This window comes from Echinops telfairi, unplaced genomic scaffold, assembly GCF_000313985.2.
Source record: "Echinops telfairi isolate 266 unplaced genomic scaffold, ASM31398v2 ScPeMD7_2010;HRSCAF=2546, whole genome shotgun sequence".
Lineage (NCBI taxonomy): Eukaryota > Metazoa > Chordata > Mammalia > Afrosoricida > Tenrecidae > Echinops > Echinops telfairi.
The window spans coordinates 17877688-17901491 of NW_022105908.1; the positions used below are offsets into that span (position 1 = coordinate 17877688).

At 46.2% G+C, this 23804-nt stretch overlaps 1 protein-coding gene across 2 annotated transcripts in view; it reads left to right on the forward strand.

The window, feature by feature from the left end:
• STX8 (syntaxin 8) overlaps positions 1 to 23804 on the forward strand; it is a 301784-nt gene that overhangs the window by 65683 nt on the left and 212297 nt on the right. For both annotated transcript variants that reach the window (XM_045293406.1, XM_045293405.1), the window contains exons 5-6: positions 2857 to 2981; positions 16840 to 16932. In XM_045293406.1, coding sequence (XP_045149341.1) covers positions 2857 to 2981; positions 16840 to 16932 — 218 coding nt within the window. The remainder of the gene's footprint in view (positions 1 to 2856; positions 2982 to 16839; positions 16933 to 23804) is intronic.

The following is a 23804-nucleotide window of genomic DNA, read 5'->3' on the forward strand; positions in this document are numbered from 1 at the left end:
GCTTTGGGTCTCCACTCTGCACTCCCCCCATCATTCACTATGGTAAGAGTTTTTGTTCTGATGATGCCTTATACCTGATCCCTTCGACACCTCGTGGTTGTAAATGACTTATTTTTGTGTAGGCCTCACAAAACCCTTTCAGGAGATGCTGTCAGGTAGTAGAGCCAGGGTTCAAGTGTAAAATCATAGCTCTTTACTCCACAGTGATTCAGGGATAACTTTCAGTTCTTGCTTTTAGCTAGTAGTCATGAAATTTGTCTCATATATATATAAAGTGAACATCCCATAAATTAAAAAAAAAAGTGAAATCGTTTGGGCTTGCACTAAATACTAGCTCCATGAAAAGGAGCGAAATGATCACTGAAGATAAGGGTGCTACCGCAAAGCGTGGTGAAGAAAGCAGATGGTGCCCCACTGTCTGGTGTCTTACAGGCTTGTACTCAAACAAGCAGCCACCTAAGTGAGGAGTCAGCTAAGTCCACATGGAAGAAGCACACCAGCTTGTGTGATCCAAAGATGACAATTACAAAATATGAAGATGGCGAAGGGAAAAGTATCAGAGCTAAAACTATGAACACCCAATTTGTGGAGGGCTATGGGGGATGGAGGGAGTCCAAAACCCACCTGCAGAGTTCCTGGTCAGACTGAGCCACTGGCAGATCCATTCTAGCCACAGGCAAGAGTCTCGATCAGCCTCACTACCAGGCAGAGACCATTGTAATCTTGATTATGCTGGATCGAACTGGATATTTGGCCAGTTGGCCTCCCTATAGACTTGACCCTATAGAAATTGTTCTGGGTGCAAGTATCCCGTACTGGTTCCATGACAGAAATGTCTTCCTTGGCTTTTTAAATGTGGATGGGGGTTTTCCCCTTCTGACACATTATTTGTATTTTGGTCTTTGTGCCATTATGACTTTATCCTGACCACCTTAGTCCGGTTTTGTTTTGTATTGTTTTGTGTTGGGTCTCCCAGCTGTGAAGCACAGGAGGAGTGGACGCATAATGGTAATAACTGATACAAGGGGTTATAGGAAATACAGATGTGGGGGGTGTGGGTGATAGGGAGGGAAAGGGATTTCGGGAATAAATAATGAAGACAGGAGGTGGGAAGAGAGCATCAAAATGGATTTTGATTGCACAACTTATAGGCGATGTAACATGGTAGGGGTGTGTGGAATGCTCTAAAACTGATGGGGTAATGATCACACAATTCTCCTTGATATGATTGAAATATTGAATTGCATGATAGGTAAACTATGCACCAATAAAACTGTTGGGGGGCGGGGAAGTGAGGCCCTAAGGCATCAGTTATTTCTATATAAGGAATGTCAACAGGGATAGAAAAAAGCAACTGAGACATGAGTAGGTACATATATATATATATAACTCAAAGATGACGAAGACAACGTGTGTGCTAGTTACATAATCTGGTGTCAATTTGGGACCTGAGAGGATTAAGAGTGAAGGGGTGGAGTCTATAGTCTGTCAATCGGGTCATAGCCAATGAGGCCTCTGTGTGGGCTTGGCCTTCTCCTGAGGATTCTGGGAAACTCCAGTATTACCTCCTTGGAGGCGGGACAGACTGTCTCTCTGCTCACTTCCTGCAAGACCTCCCAAAAGAGAAGCCTCATGGACCTACCCTGATGCAGGGCTGGGTGCTGGAGAAGGCACGTGGAGACCCCTGCCAGTGCTGAGATGCTTACACCGCCACTGGATCCAAAGACTTTCTACCCACTGGCCTGTGATCATCCTGCATTAGGCATCATTGCATGTGTTTTGTGAATTTAAAGAGGACTTTATAGATTGGTATTGGGCATATGGACTAATATTGGACTTATGGGCTTGGACTGGACTGGGTTGGGTTACTTTCTTAATGTACACTTACTTTTTATATATAAAACTCTCTTATACACATATGAGTTTCTATGGATTTGTTTCGCTAGTCTACCCAGACTAATACTATGTGCTCACCATTGTAGCCACCACTCGGGGTCAGCATTATCATCATCATTGATATTTTTATGTCCAAAGTGTCTGAGGTGCCCATGTCTGGGTTGAAGTGGTCAGAGCTGCTTTAATGGACAAGGTGACCCTGGCAGCCGGGACGGAGAGGGCCAGGAAAGGAGATACTCCAGATGAGACGAATCTTAGAAACGTACTGTGGGCACAGAGGCAGGCAAACGCCTGTGTCTGCTTCCTCTCACAGCAAGGAGACCAGCAGCTGGTCTAGGGGACATGGGAGACCCTCAAGAGAGTACCGCTTAAGATGGACGATGCAGAATGGTTGCTTATGTTTTGAATGCTCCACTGTCTTAAAAAAAGATTAGATTTGAAGCCCTGCACATGTCTCTTCCAAACAAATACCCCTGAATGGAAACATAAAATGACACCGTCATTTCTGAGGCCAGGACCTGTCGTCACAACATCGCATCTGCTCGAGAAATGACATTGCTGCCATTGGTGGCCTGTGGCTGTGAGGCCAATTTTGTGCTAATAAAAAGCTCACTTCCATTCATCCCTCAGTTTTTTGAAATTTAAGGACCTAAGTTAACCATCCTCTCCCATAATGAGCGACTCAGCTGTGTCGGTAAGGGTTGGTAAGAGTTTATGCCTGTTGCCACGGCTTCTTAACAGGCTAGCATCCTCTCGGGGACCAGGTTTGTACCTTGTTCATTCTTGAATCTCTTCCAGCACCGACACAGTTTTTGGCATAAACTAAGCACGCAGTAAATCGTGGTGGAATTGCCGTTTCGAAGCCTGCGAGGCTGGCCACTGCTGCACCTGTGGGAATAATTTGCAAGTGAGCTAGGTCTTTGTGTGTGTGATGTGTAACACCTCTACTATTGTTCGTAGGTCCAGCCTGCTGACTGGGGGAGCTCAGGGCCCAGCGCCCAACCCTTGGCTCCTGGAGGAGTCAGAGGAGACGGGAGGCTTAGGTTTCAACGAAATCCGGCAACAGCAGCAGAGAATTATCCAAGGTACTGATACCCTGTGGAATGTGCCTCAGAAACCCCGCCAGAGTTGGTCTGCAACCGTGAATATTCCTCATCCCCATCGAAAATCGGAGGGAAAGCTGTTGGTCTTTCAAAGCCCTTGATGTGTTTGTGCCCCAGCGTACCTGGGGGTGAGACAGCTGCCGTTACGCGTTGAGGGAGCTTACGGACTTTCTCACTGGGAGAGTGAGCACATGAGAGAGTGGTGTGGAATCGGATCTGCCCAGGGGACGCCGGTGGATGTGCCCCTCCTGTCTCTCCACCACTAAATGGTTCTCTGAGCACAAGACTCCAGCCTTTTTTCTTATAGCAAAATGAATCAATTGGCTTTTCCCATTAAGTCCATGAAACCTACTGGCATTTGCCTTGTCCCCATTGTTGCATGCGTGCAATACCTTGACATCACTTATGTTCATCACGTGGTGGTGCAGCTGGCACCACTCCCTGCTTCCAGCTCACTGAGTAACAGCTCTCACAGGAACTTGGCGCTGCCTACGCAGTCCCTTGCCATTTTCTCCTCCACCTATCCCCCGGGAGCCACCGACCTATCTGCCTGCTCTGGAGATGTTGTGTCGGTGAGGCCACGCTATTTGATCTTTTGTGCCTGCTTTGTTTCCCTCGTAACGTCCAGGTGTGTCCATGCCATTGCATGGGTCAAGACTTCATGCTCTCTGGGACTGGACAGTGCTGCAGTGACGGCATTTACCTCCTCTGGGTCTGCCACATCTTGTCCTGTTGCCACAATGAACACTAGGGTACAAGTCTCTACCCGGGTCCCTGCGCCCAGATCCCTCACGTGCCAGTGTTTAACGTTTGGGGGAACCGCCCAACTGCTTTTCCCAGGAGCCGCATCATTTTAGAATCCCACTACCCATGGGTGAGGGTCTCAATTTCCCCACATTCATTGTCTTCCATTTTCTGATCATAGCCGTCCTAGTGGGTGGGAGGTCTGGTGGCATAGTGGTTGCTAACTGCGAGGACATCAGTTTGAAACCGTCAGCTGCTCCTCGGGAGAATGACAGACCTTCTTTCTTTCCTGTAAAGAGTGTCAATCTCAGAAACTTACAGGGGCAGTTCTGCCTTGCCCTGTAGGGCCGCCATGAGTCAGCATCGACGCCATGACAGCGAGGTGCTGGCTTGTTCGGGTGGGGGTGAAGTAACATCTCAATGTGGTGTTGATTGACTTTTCCCTAATGACATATGCCACTGAACATTGTCATGTACCTGCTGGTCACTTGTATACTTTTTATAAGCCTGCTAATTAGTTTTTAAAAAATTTCCCCCTACCTTGTAGGTTTTTGAAACAAGGCCTGGTTTTTATATAAAGCTCAGACAAGATAGAGCTATGTACAAAGAAAAGCTTGCCTCATTCCTCCTGCAATCTTAAACCGTTAGGGTGACCATATGTATTTCCCTGGCTGCGTTTCTTTGTACACTTACTAACACACACACACACGCGTTTATACGAATGGGGCTGTGATTACATGTTCTTTTACAGCTTATTTTTGGACGCAGTATGTGTCGTGGACATTTTTGATGCCGGTATGTTTAAATACTCAGACTGCTTGGTGGCGTTGGCTATTATCCTGGCAGTGTGTCCACACTCTCGACCATTGCCAGCCACCTCACCTGCTAGATGGCCAGCCACTGAGCTTCCCTGCCTCTCCTTGCCTCCTCATCTTTGCGTCTGGGTAATTGATGGTTTAAAGGAGCGCAGTTTTCACTCCTAGTTTATCTGTAGCCCTGGTGGCACAGTTGTTAAAGCACTCGGCTGCGAGCCAAAAGGCCGATGGTTCTGAAGTCCGTGGTGAAGTAAGTGTCGTTAGGTCCATTTGGATTCACAGCGGTCGGTCGGTCCTGTGACGACAGAGTGAGACACTGCCCGGTCCTGCACCAGCCTCACAATCCTTAGTGTTGTATTTGAGCTCAGTGTTGTGGCCACTTTGTCAACCCATCTCATTGACATTTTCCCCTTCTTTTTGCTTTTTGCGGATTCTCTACATTGCCAAGCATGATTTCCTTCTCTAGGGACTGGTCTTTCCTGATACCATGTCCGACGTAGATGAGATAAAGTGTCGCCATTCTCACTTCTAGCTGTACTTCTTTCAAGACAGATTTATTTATTTTTTTCTTCTGGCATTTCACAGCACTTTCCTTATTCTTTGCCAACAGCGTACTTTAAATGTCGCAATTCTTTTGCTGGATTTTCTCATTCATGGTCCAACTTTCACATGCATCTGATGCAACTGAAAGCACCGTGGTTTGGCTCAAGCGGACCTTAATCCTTAAAGTGACATCTCTGCTCTTTAACCCTTTCAAGAGGCCTCGTGCAGCAGATTCATTCATTGCAAGATGTCATATGATTTCTCGATTGCTGCTTTGATGAGGGCTGATTGTGGATCCAAGTAAAATTAAACTCTTGACCATTTCTGTATTTTCTTTATTTATCATGATGTTGTGTATTGGTTCGGTTCTAAGGATTTTCGCTTTCTTCATATTGACTGGTGTAGGTCCATACTGAAGGGTACAGGCTCCAATCTTTGTTGGTTAGGTGCCACGGACTCAGTTCCGAGTCATAGCAAACCTCTGCCCAACAGACTGAAACACTGCCCAGCCCTGCGCCGTCCTCACAATTGCTCATTGTCGCAGCCACTGTGCCGATCCAACTTGTCCGGGGTCTTCTTTTTTAGCATTGTGCCTCAATGTGACCAAGCACGAGGTCCTTCTCCAGGGACTAGTCTCCTGACAACATGTCCTAAGCATGTAAGACGAAGGCTCACCATCCTCCTTTGTCAGCTCCACAATTCAAACACATCGATTCTTCTTTGGTTTTCCTTGTTCAGGGTCCAACTTTCACATGCGTGGCAGGCAATTGGAACACCAAGGCTTGGGCCAGGCACATCTTAGTCCTCATGATCTTCGTTAGCAAGTCCCCGATCCTTCTTACTTTCGACATGAATGTCCTGTCGTCTGCATCTTGCAGGCTGTGAAGGCGCCTTCCTCCCGTCCCGAGTTCTTCCTCATCTGGTTCAGCTGCCTGCATTATCTGCTCAGCATACAGACTGAGTAAGTTGATAAAGGAGGTAACCCCGATGCACACTATTCCTGTTTGAAAGACTGGTTCTCGGTCAGTGTACAGGTTTGTCAGAGCACAGTTAAATGTTCTGGAATTCCTATCCTTCGCAAGGTGATCCATAGCTTCCTTCGTATGGTCCACACAGTTGGATACCTTTACCTTCAACACAGTGGTTTACATTCTCGTGGTGTTTTCTTTCAACCAAGATCCATGGGATGTCAGTAGTCATATCCCTGGCTCCACATCCTCCTTTGAATCTGGCTTGAATTTTCAGTAGCTTCCTGTGAAAGTATTGCTGCAAGTATTTTTGAAGTATCTTTAGCAAAATTTTACTTGCATGTGGTATTATTGCTATTGTGTGACATTTTCCACATTCTCTCGGCTCACCTTCTTTGGAATGGGCACAAATAAGGATCTCTTCCAGTTGGTTGGTCAGGTAGCCGCCTTCCAAAGATTTTGATATAAACTAGTGAGTGCTTCTAGTGCTGTGTCAGTTTGTTGGGACATTTCACTTCGCCTTCTGTCAATTCCTGGATTATTGTTTTCCGCTAATGCCGTCAATGCAGCTTGGACTTCTTCTTTTTTCTACTGCTGGTTCTTGACCATATGCTTTTATCACATCACAGACAGCATTGTGCTTCAAGATAGATCTTAGAGCGATGCTCTTTTTGAAGAGGAATGTGACACCATTCCTTTTGAATTTGTTCATCCTGGCAGAGTAAACCACAGGATGGCCGGATTCAGAATGGCCCGGTACCAGTCATTTTAGACCACTAATGCCTAGTAGTCTATCAGTCTTTATTTGATTTCACAATACAATGTTACTATTTTGGCTTTAGGCCATCTTTCATCTTTTAAAGACATTTACATGTTAAAAACCAAATTCTTCTGCAGGTGACCACAAAATTATCATTTTTGTGCTTTCTGTTCCTCTGTGTAGATGTTGTTTTCCATGTATCATTTTAATTCTGCTTGATGGGCTTTTTTAATGTGCCCATAGATAAGGTGACCAGAATTAAAGTGGGACACCATTGATTGGGGGTGGGGGGGTGTTCTTGATTAAAAATTTGGTCTATATGGACCAAATAGGCCATTCCCTAGCTTGTCGTGCATTCTTTTCACAAATTGGGACTTTTTAAAAACACCAAAAATCAGGACTGTCCCGCCAAAAGTGGGATGTCTGGTCACCTTACCCATAGAGCAGGTCTGTTGATAATGAATTCTTTCACCTTATATAGGCCAGACAGACTTTATTTTACATGTTTCCCTCTTTTAGTTCATTTAGAAGAATTTATTTGGCTGATGATGTTGAGCATATACACAGAAAAACATAACGATTTAAATGGTTTCTCTATGTACAAGTCAGTGACATTGATTATATTCGACATGTTGTTTGACCATTTTCACTCTCCTTTTCTGAGCCATCCCTCATTAACACAAACTCACTGCTCCCTAGGTTCTATCAGATCTTTTGAGTTGTTGTTCTCAGTTTGATCCCATGAGGATAGTTCTTAATAGAGCATCATATTCAACATAGACTTCATTACTAGCTGCTGTTGGTCAGCTTTAAGGTAACTTCAGGAGATATTTTTGGTTTAAGAATTGAATATTCTTTCAGAGCAGTAGTGTTAGTGGTTCATCCACCCTGCATGGCTCTTAGAAAGTCTAGCGTTTTGAGAATTTGAAATTCGGGTCCACATTTCCTTCCTTTTGATCTGGACTATTCTCTGGAATTTTTGTTCAAAAGGTTCAGTAAGGACTGCTGGGCCCCACTCAGCCTGGTGGCAGCTAGCCACACAACTCATATTCTCCCCCTGCCTCTGCCTCTTCTTGCTCTAGGCAACTATACACCAATCAGTGTGTCTTCTTGCTCGAGGCGACTATACACCAATCAGTGTGCCTTCTTGCTCTAGGCGACTATACACCAATCAGTGTGCCTTCTTGCTCTAGGCGACTATACACCAATCAGTGTGCCTTCGGTGACTCTTGCCAGCTTTTCAGGCCCCAGACCCTACACGATGAAATAGGACTAGAACACTGAACCATCATTGGGTCAGTCCATGAGGATGTCCCATAAAACTGTAACTTTCGACTTCCAAACCACAGAACCTACTCTGACGTGTTTGGTTGTACAAAAGTAGTCTCGGCACCGTACGTTTTTGTTGTAAATAGGTCTGTCATACAATGATTGCAGGTGTACCCTTTTGCTGCAACACAGCTTATTAACAGTAGCTGCGCTAATCACTATGTAATTCTACCTCAATCAGTGCAATTTCCTAATAGCATACACAGCAACTCCATAAGTAATAGCCCCTCTTTTCCCACCTCTTTTGCCCCTGGTAACCAGTACTTGGGATTCTATAGCTTTGTCTATATTTGTCTTGTAGAAGTGAGGTCATATATTTGTCCCTTTGTGATTAGCTCATTTCACTCAGCCTAATGTCCTCAAGCTCTGTCCCTGTTGTATCATGATTTCATCTGACTTTCCGGCCGAGTAGTATTCCATTGTACGTAGGAATCACATTTTGTTTCCTCCTTCACTCTCTGATGAGCATTTAGAGTCTTCCACCTTTTGGCGACAACTTCGCGGCAGTGAACTTTGACGTTCGTGTGTCTGCTCTTCTACGCCTTTCAAGCCCGTGGGCGCATTGCTAACAGTGGAATTGCTGTGTCTCGAGGCAGTTCTGCTTTTAGCCTTTTGTAGAATCGCAGGCCTGTTTTCTACAGCGGCTCTTCTATTTTAAGCATCCCAACCGGCAGTGGACACAGGGTCCAATATACCCACATCTTTGTCAGCCTCTGGGAGCCCTGATAGCAATAGTGGTTTACGCGTTGGGTTACTAGCTGCAAGATCCGCTGTTCAAGTCCACCAGCTTCTCTGCGGCAGAATGATGAGACTTTCTCCTCCCGTAAAGAGTAACAGTCTCGGAAATCCACAGGGCAGCTCTTCGAGGTCATACAGGGTTGTTAGGGGTTGGAGTCGACTTGATGGCTTTGAGTTTGGTTTGGCATGCCAATATGTGATTTTTCCCTCTTTTAAAATCGTAACCATTCTGGTTGGAGTGAAGTGGTATCGCACTGTGACTTTGATGAGCATCTCTCTGACGGCGGTTGATGTGGAACATCTGTTCATGCCTGTGCTCATCAGGGGCTCCAATTATATGTATATCAGGGCACTTGAAAGTTTCCGACAGCTTATTCTGTCTCTTTTAGAAAAAATGTTTTTTTATTTCCTGTCTTTCATTTTGGGTAGTTTCTATTGCTTTGCCTTCAGGGACACTAATCTTTTCTTCTGCAATTTCCACCTGCCATCAGATCAATTCCGTCCATTGTCTTTTCATACATCGTATTTTTCAGTTCTTGAATTTCACTTCGAGTCTTCTAAAAGCATCATCTGCTGCCTTTCTGCTTAGCATTATCTCACCCTCGGATTACTTGAACACACGGAGTAGAGTTATAGTGACCACTTGAATGTTCTTCGCTACTAATGTTATCATCTCTCTCATGTCTGGGTTAGTTTCAATGGGTTCATTTGTCTGTTATTTGAGTTCCATTTTTCTTCATCTTGGCATGCATTTGATTGTTTGTTTTCCCTGTTCACTGTTGGGCATTTTTGCATGTCTTGAAAGATTGTTGAGATTTCTTCCTGAGTTATTTGGGTCTTACCCTGTAAGGCTAATCAGAGCAGCATTAAATATAGAGCAGGTCTGTGGGCCAATTTGGCCTCACCACCTGTTTGTGTATGGTCTGTACACTACCAGTGACTTTTAACATTTTTTAATGTTTGAAAAATGATCAAAAGAAGAGTATTTTGTGACTTGGAAAAACTGCATGAAGGCAAAGTTTAGAGCCCATAAATACAATTTTGTGGGACTATGGACACTATTTCTTTACAGACTGGCTTTGGCCTCTTTCTTGCCACAGTGGCTGAGTCGGGTGGTCATCTTAGAGACTGTATAGCCCTCAAACCTAAAATATTTATTCTCTGGCTCTTTACAGAAAACATCTGCTGACGCCAATCTAGGGGTAATTTACCTTACGAACGGAGCCCAAACCTTTCTGAGCACTCTTCCTGGCTGCTTTGTGAATTCGGAGGCGACCTGGTTGGTGGGAATGAGAACTCTGTGAGCTCAGAGAAATCATTTCCTCTAGCCCTTTGGGGGCTTCTTCCCCCGGCTGACGCCGTTTCCTTGAGCGGCCAGGTCAGCACTGGCTAGACTCAAAGTGGCCTCTCTGGTACTCTGTCATGCAGACTCCAGGCACATTGGCCAGTTAGGGTTCTTCTGGCCTCAGGGTGAGTGCTGAGCTCCACGTGGGTTCCTTTTCCCTTTTGATCCGGTCAGACTTACTGAGTCAGGTTGCTGGAGAAATGATGAAATAGCAGCCCCCCTGTAGTCACGAGATCTCTGTTTATGAGGCTCTTCATAACTTGCTCCATCGAGGGTTAAAGAGTCCTGGTGGCATCGTGGGTCACACAGGCTGCTGCTGACCACAAGGCCAGTAGTCCAACTTCACCAGCCCCTCCATGGGGCGATGGCAGGGCTGTCTGCTCCCGTAGAGGTTTCAGCCTCAGAAACCCAAAGGGTCAGTGCTCCTCTGTCCTACGAGGTCCCGATGAGTCAGGATTCACTGAATGGTGGTGGGGCGTCTCCTGTTGTTGGTTTTGTGGAGGGGGTTAGGGGGTGGACACATTTTATTTACTTTTTAAAATGCTTGACAATTTATGAATTTGCTCCAGGTGCTAATTAGTATTCAGATTTTCTTTTTTTTTCTTATCCGTTTTTTAAAGTGCTATTTTATTGGGCTTAGGTGAAAGTTTACATGGCAAATCAGCTTCCTCTGGGACCATTTTTGTGCACATCATAACGCATGCAGGTCCCTGTTTCTACAGCATGTCAGCATTGTCACTGCCTTCCGTTCTGCGTGTTCCCTTTCCATCGTTCTCGGTTCTCCCCTCCCTTGCCTTCTCAACTTTGCTTTGCGGTCCGTGTTGACGGTTTGCTTTGGTCTCATGTAGCTCATTGTTTATGGGAGCACATTATTCACGGGCAATACTGTTTCTTCTATAAGCCACCTTTTTATTCTGGCTGAACGTGGCTTGCAAAACTAGCTCCAACGCAGTTTAAGAGGGTATATTAGGGCTATAGTCTCAGGGGTTCTTCTAGTCTCTATTGGTCCAGTAGGTCTGGCTTTTTAAAAATAAGTAATTTAAGTTTTGTTTTACGTTTTTCTCATTCTATCCAAGCCCTTCGGTGGCGTCCCTGGTCAGAATGGTTGTTGGCGGTAGTTGGGCACCATTTGGCTCTTCTGGTCTCTGGTTAGAAGAGGTTGTGGTTCGTGTGGGTTATAAGTCCCGAGGACTAGTTTCTTCTTGAGCCTTTGTGGTCTCTTCTGTTCCACACCAGTAGAGACCAGCACTTATGTCTTAGAGGGCCACTTGCAAGTATTTAAGCCCCAGATGTCCGCTACTCACTCAAACTAAGATGTAGGGTATGGTTTTCGTGACTGTTACACAATTGACTAAATGTCCCCCAAGATGATGATCTCGATTCTTTTAACTCAATAAACAAATCCTGTGAGTTGTTGGGATGTGTCTAGAGAGCGTCTTCATCTTACCATAATTATATAAATGTTCTTCCTAGCTAATATGTTATGTATTTGGTCTAGATTTCTGTATTCTTAGGACTAAATACTTTCATGTGGAATGGGGGTTGGAAAACGTGGCTAGCCAGGCTCCGTTTTGTGTTGGGCACTCTTCGTAGCTAGTCTTTGGACCCTTGAAACCACAACCTCACAGACAACTTTCTTCGATTATATGCTTATCTTTAGTTTTAAAAAACATCATTTTATTGGGGCCTCGTACAACTCTTATCACCATCCATTGCGTCAAGCACATTTGTACATTCATTGCCATCATCATTTTCCAAATATTTTCTTTCTACTTGAGCTCCTTAGCACCTCATTTCCCCCCCTCCCACCACCCTGTCTCTTGAACCCTTGATAATTTATAAATTATTATTATCTTTTCATGTTGTATACTGACTGATGTCTCCCTTTACCCACTTTTCTGTTGTCCATCCCCCAGGAGGGAGTTACATGTAGATCAGTGTGTTGTATGTAGACCACCTGCCCCTTCCCCTCCTGGTATGGCCACTCTCATTATGGGTACTAAGGGGTTTCTCTGGCCTGGATTCCCTGTGTTTTCAGCTTATACCAGAAGGATTCCTTTCCTAAAATCTTTAAACAAAAAAACAACAACAACGAAACAAAAACACTGTTCTTAAAATTTTCTCTAAGAGTCTTTTCAGAGTAGTAACTTATTTATGTATCGGCCGAATCTTTCCCTCATTTCTTAGCTGCTGTCAAGTTGCTCTAGACTTATGGTGACCCTGTGCACGATGGGATCGGATCTTTGTGATCTATACAGTTTTCTTTTTTTTTAATCGTTTTATTAGGGGCTCATACAACTCCTATCACAATCCACACATACATCAATTGTGTAAAGCACAATTGTACATTCATTGCCCTCGTCATTTTCAAAACACCTGCTCTCCACTTAAGCCCCTGGCATCAGGTCCTCATTTTTCCCCTCCCTCCCCGCTCCCCCCTCCCTCGTGAACCCTTGATAATTTATAAATGATTATTTTGTCATATTTTGCACTGTCTGACACTTCCGCTCACCCACTCCTCTGCTGTCTGTCCCCCAGGGAGAAGGTCACATGTACATCCCTGTCATTGGTTCCCCCTTTCCAACCCACCCTCTCTCCACGCTCCCAGCATCGCCACTCACACCACTGGTCCTGAAGGGCTCATCCGCCCTGGATTCCCTGTGCTTCCAGTTCCTATCTGTCCCAGTGTACACCCTCTGGTCTAGCCAGACTTGCAAGGTAGGGTTCAGATCATGATAGTGGTGGTGGTGGTGGGGAAGCATTTAGGAACTAGAGGAAAGTTGTATTTTTCATCGTTGCTACATTGCACCCTGACTGGCTCATCTCCTCCCCGGATTTGCATGGTTTTCATTGCCTGGTTGTCAGTCGTAGGACACCAGGTCTTTTTTCTGAGTCTCTGTTAGTGTGGAAGCTCCTTATGTAGACTCTTTTGAGAATAGTCTAGTCTTCTTTTATTTTGCCAGATGATTAATTAGGCCTTACCATTTAATAGGTTCTCAGAATTAAAGCACAGCAAAAGTATACTTGAATCAAAAACTTGATGAAATCAAATTTATTTTTTCCTTGGGTACATGGAAGTGTTACTTACTCCTATCTACCAGATGGTTTACACTGGTTTACACATGGCTAAGATGACTCTTCCTCTCCACATAGGATGGCCACTGTAGATCTGGAGGGACCTGGGCCACCAGAAGGATTATTAACAAAACATGCACAGCATTTTAATTATCTGGTCCTTCTGTGGCTTTTGATTATGGAATGGTAATTTGTGGTAGCACTTACCATGGTAGAGGCACTGCCAAGAACTCATAGCCCAATTTCAGCTCTCTTTCTGCTTTTTAAAGGATCCTTGGTCACACAGAGGTTATGCATTGGGCTGCTAACAGCAAACTTAATGATTTGAAACCACCAGCCAGCTCCACAGGAGAAAGACAAGGCTTTCTACTCCTATAAAGAATTACAGTCCAAAAAAAAAATTACACTCTTGGAAACCCAGAGGGGGCAGTTCTACGCTGGCCTATAGGGTCACTATGAGTTAAAACTGACTCGGTGGCAGTGAGTTTTGTTTTGCTGTAGAAAGAGGGACTCTGGGTAGTTGAGTCAGATAGCAAGTCAAATTTCATAGAGAGGAGTGTAATCTAGGTAGTTTTCATTTATAATCTGTGTCTCTACCACATCAAGCCATGCTTGCTGAAAGTGAGGAGGACTTGAAGCACTTGCTGATAAAGATCAAAGGTTGCAGCCTTCAGTATGGATTACATTCAAAGTAATGAACACCAAAATCCTCACAGCTGGCCCAGTACGTCACTTCATGACCCACGGAGAAAAGATTGAAGTTGTCAAGGAGTTTGACTTGCTTGGCTCTACAATCAATGCTCACGGAAGCAGCAGTCAAGACATCGAATGATGCATTGCGTTGGGTAGATCTGCTGCACTTCTTTAGAGTCAAAAATCAAGGCCTCTTTAGAGTGTTAACAGCAAGGGTGTTACTTTGAGGACTACGGTGCACCTGAGCCAAGCCATGGTATTTTCAATAGTCATGTGAAAGTCGGACACTGAATAAAGAAGACAGAAGAAGAAGCGATGCATGGAACTGTCGTGCTGGCAAAGAATGTTCAAAGGCCCTTGGACTTCCAAAAGGACAAATAAATCTGTCTTGGAAGAAGGACGGCCAGGGTACTCCTTAGAGGCAAGGATGGCGAGACTTTGTCTTGACTACTTTTGGCATCTTCTCAGGAGAGACCGGTCCCTGGAGAAGGACAGCATGATTGGCAAAGTCGAAGGTCAGCGAAAAAAGGAAAGCCTTCAACGCGATGGACTGACACAGTGTCCGCATCAGTGGGCTCAGGCATGGGGACAATTCTGAGGATGGCGCAGGGCCGGGCAGTGTGTCGTTCTGGTGTGCACACGGTCGCTACAGGTCGCAGCACTCTTTGGCACCTAACAACGACATGCAGCAAGTGTGGGACATTAATGACTCCTCCTAGCTGGAAACCCCAGGAGATTCCCCTTTCCTCTTTTACAAATGGTTTTACCTTTCAAGGCACGCTGTCACTTGACCCATCTATCTCGATTATTCTTGGGATGCATTTGGAATTTCCCTCTAACATTTGCCATCTTTTAGTAGCGCCAGGTTGAAGATAGATTTATCTTGGAGGCCATCCAAGAGGCTGTTACTCAAGACCCCAAAGAACCTCATTATAAAGTGATTTTGCTATAAAGCGACCCTCTAGAGTGGCCCCTAGAGACAATAGACTATGTAGTTTTAAAAGTACAGAGTGTCAAAAATGTCCCCAGGGGGCCCTTACCTCTCACACTATTAGTTTAAATAAATTCCAGATGAATTAACGAGTTATGGGTAGTGGTTTAATTCCATAAAAAAGATGAGAAAAAAAATATACATACGTATTAATGTGATCTGGGATAAGAAGACTTACGGGATTGCTTTTTTATAGATGGGTCTTTGTGTGAAACAGTATTTTTTTAAACTTTTTAATTACAATTTGAGTCCAACTTTACTGAGCAAATTAGTTTTCTTTTCAAAACCTCATACACATTTTGCTTTGGGCCACTGATTACAATGCTCCCAATTGAACAGCACACTTCCACTTCCTGTGCTTCCTACACTTTTCCTTCTTTCCTGCCTTCTGAGCTTTCTCCCTGAGCACCTGGTGCCCTTTTGATGTCGTGGTTGACTGTTCTAAGGCATACGCACCTCCCTGCCATTGTTCACCTTATTATGACAAAACAAAACAAGCCCCAAACTCACTGTTAGTTAGTCTCAGAAACCCATAGGGGCATTTTCCCATGCCCTATAGGGTCACCATGAGTCAGAATTGACTCAGTGGCAGTAAGTTTGGTTTTGGGTTTTTGAGGATCCCAGGGAAAGCTGTTCATGGAAAGGTGTGTCTTACTGGAGACAGTCTGCCACAGACTGACCAAGGACATGGCGTGTCAGCAGGTGTTGAGTTGGGGAGGCTGCTGGGCCCTGGGTGCTCTTGGCCGCTGGACACTGCAGAAGCTGACATTGAACGCCAATGCCGTGGAGCCCGGCAGAGACCAGGCAGCAACCAAGAAGCCAACACCCTTTCTCACCTGCAGTGTCTCCCCAGCGCCCTCTAGTGACAAAGCTGGCCAAGGAAAAATATTTAAGGGTCCAGACCCATTTTCGCTGAGCAGTCAAAAAGGTGGGATTTGGAGGAGAGTGGCAGTAGATTGATAACTGGCACTGCAAACAATGTCTCAGGGAATTTGTTTGTATAATATCACTACATATCATCTGCATGTGCTGGTACCATGAGTTTTTAGAAATATAAATGGGTAGATGAAAGATAGGCACAAGTTGCTCTCTAGAAAGGTGTATGGACTTACCCTCCCAAGTTTAGTTCTTCACACTTTATTTAGCCCAGGTGTTATCAGTCTTATTAATCCTCACAAATATGGCAAGAAAAAAAGAACCCATTGTTTACATTTGTACTGAAAAAAATAGTAGTAAAGTCAGAAGACTTATTTTTCTCTTTTATTTTCTTGTACATGTTCTTTCTCCTTTGCCCACTTAGAAATTGGGACAGTAAGTCTTTTTATATTGATTTGTACATGCTTTTCATATATTATGTGCCAGGAAAACATTTAACCGACTATGATATTGTTGTGTTTTTAATCATGAAAAATTCAAATAATCTGGAAATCATTTTAGTATTATTTTAGTAAGGGTGAGGTATTTAATTTTTCTTCATCACATTCCAGTATTTTAACTGATGTCATGACTTTATCTGAATGACTTACTAACCCAAACCAAACTCAATGCTAGTGGGTCGGTTCTGACTCATAGTAACCCCTTGGGACAAAGTAGAACCTCCCCTGTGGGCTTCTGAGATGAACTCTTTGCAGGAGTCGAAAGCCTCAGTTCTCTCTCTCGTAGTGACTGGTGGTTTCCAACCTTGCGCTTAGCAGCCCAGTGCCACCAGGCTTCTTTGAATGCCTTGCAGTGTTAGGTTGACCACACACGGAATTGTGCGACATGCCTGCGTATCTTTCTGCTTTTGAAATGTCCTTCCTTGGTTTTTCAGCGAGGTGATTATTTGTCTTTGTCTTTCAGAGCAGGATGCAGGCCTTGATGCCCTTTCCTCCATCATCAGTCGCCAAAAACAAATGGGGCAGGAGATTGGGAATGAATTGGACGAACAAAACGGTAAGGACAAGTCCGAGTTTAACCAAACATGCCATTTAGTATATGTCGATTAAAAGCCTCAACTATCCGTCATTTTAAGATTATGAAATGTGGAAAGTGGTTTAACATCAAGGGATTATGATACTCTGATGCACTTGAGGGTGCTTTGTGATAGATTGCGATTGTTGTGATAATAGTGCATGAAGAAAATCTGCCCCCAAAGTTCCACTTCTCCATAGCTGCTTTGAAAAGGACTTTGCCTTGTGCTCCGCTTTTCTCGGAGCTTGCCTTCCTCACAGTGCTCGCCTGGCGTTGCTCAGTGCGTGGTACTTGCCAAGGCGGTGTGGGTCTCCTCCCACCACTATACCCCGTGGCTCTCGCTCTTGGTGCATAAATACCAGGCGGGGGAGGGTTTGAAGATTTTGTTCAGTGATGGGTGGAGAGAGGATACTGTGTAAATGTAAGCAGGGGTCAGGACAGGGAGACGGGCTGAAAGGCCCTTGTGTCTGAGGTGTGTGGCAGGAGAGACAAGAGCCCGAGTGAGAGTTGTAGTGGTGGGAACAGAAGGGAAAGAGCAGATGCCAGAGTGTCTTTGCTGTGATGAAGGAAGTCTGGGAAATGGAAGGGGCACCTGGCTTGTGAGTGGGATCTTAGGTTCAGTTTGGGGCATGTGCCAGCCAGTCGAGGGGCCCGTGAGAGATCCAGGTGGAACCATCAAATTGGCAGTTGGAGCTCTGCTACTGGAACTCAGAGAGTGGACAGGGTCAACAGGCATTTTCACTGTGAGGTGATGTGGGAAACCCTGAGAATCACTGAGTTTTATGAAGCTAACCTTTATTGACAGCCCCGCCTGTGTGCTTGGAAGCACCTCCTGTGAGCCATTGTATTTCTTTTTTGTTTGTTTTAAAATAATAGAATAGAATCATTTAGTGTAAACTGAAGGCTTCTTAAATATAATGAAGTCTAACTGGGAGCAAAATGAGCTATACCAAGGGCTCAAGTAGAAAGATGCTGTTTTGAAAATGATGATGGAAACATATGTACAAATGTGCTTGACACAGTGGATGGATGGATTGTGATAAGAGCTGTAAGAGCCCCCAATAAAATGACTAAAAAAAAAGAATGAAGTACAACTTCAAGAAATCAAATAAAAGTAATATTGTTAGAAATGTAAACCAAGTCATTGTATTTCACCTGTACAGCAACTTCATGGTAGTCATGCTGTCTGTCCCCTTTGTGAGAGACAAGCGAACTCAGAGACTTGTCCTGTGTCTCTGTACGATTCATGCTCAGGTCTTTGGATTCTCATGTACCTGTTCCTTTTCTTTCTCTTTTGGGGGGGTCAGGTATGTTAGGCTCCTCTCTGAGGAAGACCGAGTCTCCAAAATAAACCAAACTCTACTGCCGGTGCGTTGATTCAGACTCGTGGCGACCCAGGGCAGGTAGAACTGCCCCTGGGAGTTCCAGGGGTGGCGTTCTTTGTCTTTTTAAGAGACTGCAACTCTGATGGCAGTAGAAAGCCCCGTCCTTCCAGGAAGACAGAAGAGAGAGAGAAAAGTCAGAGGTTCCGAGACTGGAGCTTTTGATGGCCGTCCTCCTGGTGGCTCTGCGAGCGGCGCTCACAAGCATGTCACCCCTGTCTGTGTCAGTGGCAGTTGAAGCCCTGGGGGAGACCATATTTGTAGAGACTGTTCACCAGGGGCACAGGCAGGAGGGAAGCATGCTGATTTCTGATGGTGCTACTGGGAATGTGGGGCAGGGAGGCCTGAGCGAGTCGGACTTGCTACGTCCATTTTCTAGGTCTTGAGAGTTCTCTGACAGGGGGCCAGCGTACCACATTTCTGTCATCTGTTTGAGTAGAAAAATTCGAGTTTTTCTTTTCTGGCAAGTGTCTGCCTTCCATCAGTTCTGGCTTTTGCAGGTTTGATTGTAATATATGTGCATATGATTATATATAATTATACTCATTGCCATTGACTAGATTTTGATTCAAAGTGACTCTATAGGTTTCTAAGGCTGTAACTCATAGGAATAGGAAGTCTTCTCTTTCTCTCATGTGGGTGGCTGGTGCTTTTGAACTGCTGACTTGGGGTTAGCAGCCCAGTGCATAACCCACTACACTGCTAGAGTTCCTATATATAATTATATTGTCATTTAATTCACTTAGTTTGGGGTCAGTTTCTTCCTTGAAAGACAGTATTGGCAAAACAATAAACTGTATAAAAATCTGTTTAATTCTCGGTGTGTAATTATTCTTTATCCCAAGGAAACTTGGCCTAGGCAGTTTGGAAAGAACTTGTCTACAGCCATACCACCCTGAACACGCCCGATCTCATCTGATCTCAGAAGCTCAGCAAGGTCAGGCCTGGTTAGTACTTGGATGGGAGATTGGAAAGAACTCCCGCCCCTGCCCTAGTGAAGCTTCCCCACCCTGTGATGTGTTTAGATAGTCCTTGGTGAATTCCGACTCATCGTCTCCCAACAGGACCGTGCACTGCTGCTGATCTTCGTAGGAGCAGAGAGCCTCCTCTTTCTCCCGCGGAGCAGCTGGAGGGTTTGAACTGCAGCCTGCGGTTAGCAGCTCAACTTACAATCCACTTCACTACCTGGGCTTCGTGTAGACGATGATTTATTGGGTGGACTTGCTGACTTCCCTGAACAAATCACCCTGTGTTGTTCCAGGAGAGGAAACGCCACCATCCACCCCCCACCCCCACCCCCGCCATCTAGTCTGACACATAGGGACCTGCTAGGACAGAGTCAGACTGCCCGTTAGTGTTGTCAAGACTAAATCTTCAAAGACACAGACTGCCACTGCTTTCTCCCTCAAGGCAGCTGGTGGATTTGAGACCTTTCAGTTTGAAGCTGAGCACTTTAGCCACCGCGCCACTTGGGCTCCTTGGGATGATCACTAGCTCACTAGCTGGGCCCAATCTTTCTTCTCGTTCAGTGGTTAGCACACGTTGCTGCATATTAGAATCACCTGGGGAGCTCTTAACCCCTCCAAAGCCCAGGCAGGCCACACCTGTGTTAGCTTTCTGTGGCTGCTCTAACAAGCCACCATCAATTTCGTGGTTTAAGATAACACACATTTATTATTTTATAGTTCTGTGGGTCAGAAGCCGGCCACAGACCTCATGGGGCTAAAATCAAGATGTCGGCAGGGCTGCCTTCCTGCCTGGGGACTCTAGGGGAGAATACATTTCCTTGCTTTTCCATCTTCCCGAGGCCACCCACAGCCCTTGGCTCCTGTCACTCAGACAATGGTGAAGACTTGTCTCGGTCCCTTTCCTCCATCTTTAGAGCCAGCAGTGAGCGGCGTCTGTTCTCACAGCTTTTCACTCCCGCCTCTGCTTCCCTCTTCTGCGTTCAAGAACCTCTGGGACTCCATGCCCCCCCCCCACCGCCCCCCAATCACCCAGGTTTTACTCTCCTTATTTGAAAGTCAGCTGACTAGCAGCCTTCATAGCAACGAGAAAGTTAATTCCCTTTTGCTGTCTAGCCAAACATCTTCTCCAGTTCTGGGTGGCACTGTCCAGCAAGCATTGGACTGCTAACTCCAAGGTTGGTGGTTCAAACCCACTAGCCGTTCTTGGGGAGAAAGCTGAGGTGATCTGGCCCCATCAAGGTGTATCGTCTCAGAAGCCCTGTCTGGGCTCGCTGTGGGTCGGAATCACCCCAGGGTCAGCGGGCTTGGCTTCATGGGGCTTAGGATGGGGACATTATTGTTGTTTGCTGTTCGCAAGTCACCCTCAACGACGTGAACCCCATGTGCAACAGAATCAACTGCGGGTTGCTCCTGTGCCGTCTCATGATTGGTTGTGATTCATAGGGTTTCTGTAGACTGAGCTTTCTTCCTTGCCCATCGCAGTTCAGAAATGTCCCTGAAACCTGTTTAGCATCGTAGCACCTACCAGTGGCTGAGGGTGAGGTGCATCCGTCCCAGGTCTCCCACGTGGAAGGTGAAGATGGGTAATGTACTGTCGCAGTCACTGGGAGAGAGATGGGGCTGTCTGCTCCTATGAAGAGTGATCGGAGTCTCGGAAACCCACGGGGCAGTTCAGCCCTGTCCCATCGGGTCCCTGTGAGTTGGGACCTACGGGACGGCAGTGACCTTGGTTTAGGTGTGGTCCTAGTCAGAGGGCGTGTCCTCTAATCACCTGTTTCACCCCTGCCCCGTTCACGAGTCCCTCCTGCCTCCCCACTGCTCATCTCCATTTCAGACTCGACGGAGGCCACGTGGGCAGATGTGAGGTCATTTCTCACGAGTTGTCCAAGTCAGCTGCGAGTCCCCTGCGGTGGCCGCCCAGAGAGATCGGGTTACGATGGTGGTTTGCAAATGTCACATTTGCTCCTCAGAAATAAGGCAGTGTCAGCCATTTTCTTTCAAAACAACCAAGAGAATTAAAAAAAAGTATCTGCCCACGGAGACCATGTTTGTTGTTGTGAGGTGCCATCTGGTCGCTTCTGACTCATCGCAACCCCGTGCACCCCCGAACGCTATGCCGCCCGCTCCTGCGCCAGCCTCCGCTGCTTCTCACGTTGGAGCCCAGCGTGGCGGCCACTGTGCCCATCCTCCCGTCAAAGGCCTTCCGCGTCTCGCTGCCCCTCCACTTGACCAAGCATTTGCTAAGCTTTTATTCATTTTGTTGAAGTCCATAAAGGCCATTCTGTCTGTCTGTAGGCGGTCAGAGCGTGCTTTACTTAGAGCCGGTGTGTCACCAAGGGGTCCGGGCGACCTAGTGAGGTCCAGGTCGGTCAGCAGTGTGACCCCCCCAGGTCAGTCCCCGGGACAAAGATGCGGCATCCGAGACCCGCAGGGGCAGCTCTGCTCCGTCTCACAGGGTGAGGGCGGGTCCGACGGGCCTCGTGGCAGAGTTGCGGGGAAGGGTGCAAAGAGATGTCAGTAACTCTGGGGGAGGGAGGGTGCCACTTGTTTTGTAGCTGTCACAGTGGTGGAACCCTGGTGACGCCGCGGCTTAAGCACGGGGCTGCTAACTACAAAGCTGGCAGCTCAAAATGACCAGCCCCTCGGCAAACCACGCCTCTTGCTCATTACTATCTCCTCATCTTTTTGTTTTTGCTTTAAAATGAAATCATTTTATTGGGGGCTCTTACATCTCTTATCACAATCCATACATCCATCCATGGTGTCATGCACATTTGTACATTTGTTGCCCTCATCATTTTCAAAACATTTTCTTTCGACTTGAACCCTTGATATCAGCCCCTCATTTCCCCATCCCTGCCCCCCCGCCCTCCCTCATGAACCCTTGATAAATCATAAATGATTATTTTCATATCTTGCATTGTCCTCTGTCACTCTTCACCAATTTTCTGTTGCTTGTCTCCCTGGGAGGGGGTTATATATCCATCCTTGTGATTGAGCTCCCTTTTCTCCCCCTACCTTCCCCTTATCCTCCTGGAATCTCTACTTTCCTTGTTGGCCCTGAGGGGTTTATCTATCCTGATTCCCTGTGTTGCGCTCTCATCTGGAGCAGTGTGCATGTTCTGGTCTAATCCGATTTGTAAGGTAGAATTGAGGTCATGATAGTGGCGGTGGGGGCGGGGGAGGATGTATTAAAGAACTAGAGCAAAGTTGAATGTTTTATCGATGCTATATTGCATCCTGACTGGCTCATCTCTTCCTTGTGACCCTTCTGTAAGGGGATGTTCCATCCATTGTCTACAGATGGGCTTTGGGTCTCCACTCCACACCCCCATTCACATTGGTGTGATTTTGTTCTGGGTCTCCTCAGTGTTTAACTTGTGTGGCAGGTAGTTCGTGCTTGCCACGTACTTGCTCACTTGGTGAACAAGGCTTCCAAAATGGACGTTTGTTAGACAGCAGGGTCATCACAGCTCACGGGAGGTGAACTAGGAAGTGCTTCCTACGTATTTGCTGTACCGAAATTAGCCAAATTTGCTGTGCGTCTGTGAACAAGATGACCGCTCAGGCGGACACTGTGCGAGCTGGCAGGCATGTGGACGTCTCATGGGGAAGGGAGGCAGGCTGTAGAGAGTCATCTTTCTGACTCAGGGTGCCTCGTATCCCCACTCCGCCTCTGCCCCAGAGCACTGAGGCTGTGTTCTCGTGCTCGCTGAGAGCAGCGAGACAGAGGAACAGTGGTGACAGGTGGGGACACTAGCCAGGGAGGCAGGGCTCAGTGGCTCGTATGGACAACATCCATGCCGAGATGGAAAATACTAGAAAAGACAGAGCCAGAGATATCACAGGCATCCCTCAGAGCCGTGGTGCCTTCTATTCCAGACCGCCACGATCAAGAGAGTTGTGTGAACCCAGCTCATTGGGACGTGACTTTCACACTCTAGTCTATAAACTGGGCACGAGCGTGCTGAAAAAATGTGAGACAAGACATCGCGGGAGTTCCAGCACACGACAGAGACACCAAAACGTGAGCACGTTGTTGGACAAACGACGCCGGTAGAGTTGCTTGATGCCCTGCTGCCACAAACCTTCAGTGGGTCAGAAGCGGGCTCGCTGGGAAGCTTGACAAAGCGAGCTGCCGTCAGGTAACGTATGCCTGCACTGTCAAATGGCACAGCTTGTATGTGGTGCAGAACACTGAAGTGACACTTTATGAGTCTGTTCAAATTTTTCACCCGAATTTCCTGGTCAGAGCTTTGCAAAGTAATGGGGTAGGCTGACTGCTGTCCCCCAACGATATCTGCATCTTAATCCCCGTAGCTGGTGAGTGCTGGGTTACACAAGGCTCAAGGGACTTTACAAGTACGAATAAGTTCAGGATTTTGACGTGGGGAGGTTATCCTGGGTTGTTCAGTTGGGCTCTGATATAATCTCTGGTGTCCTTGTGGAGGCAGAAGGAGATTGGATTCAGAAGAAGAAAGCAATGTGAAGGTTGAAGCAAAAT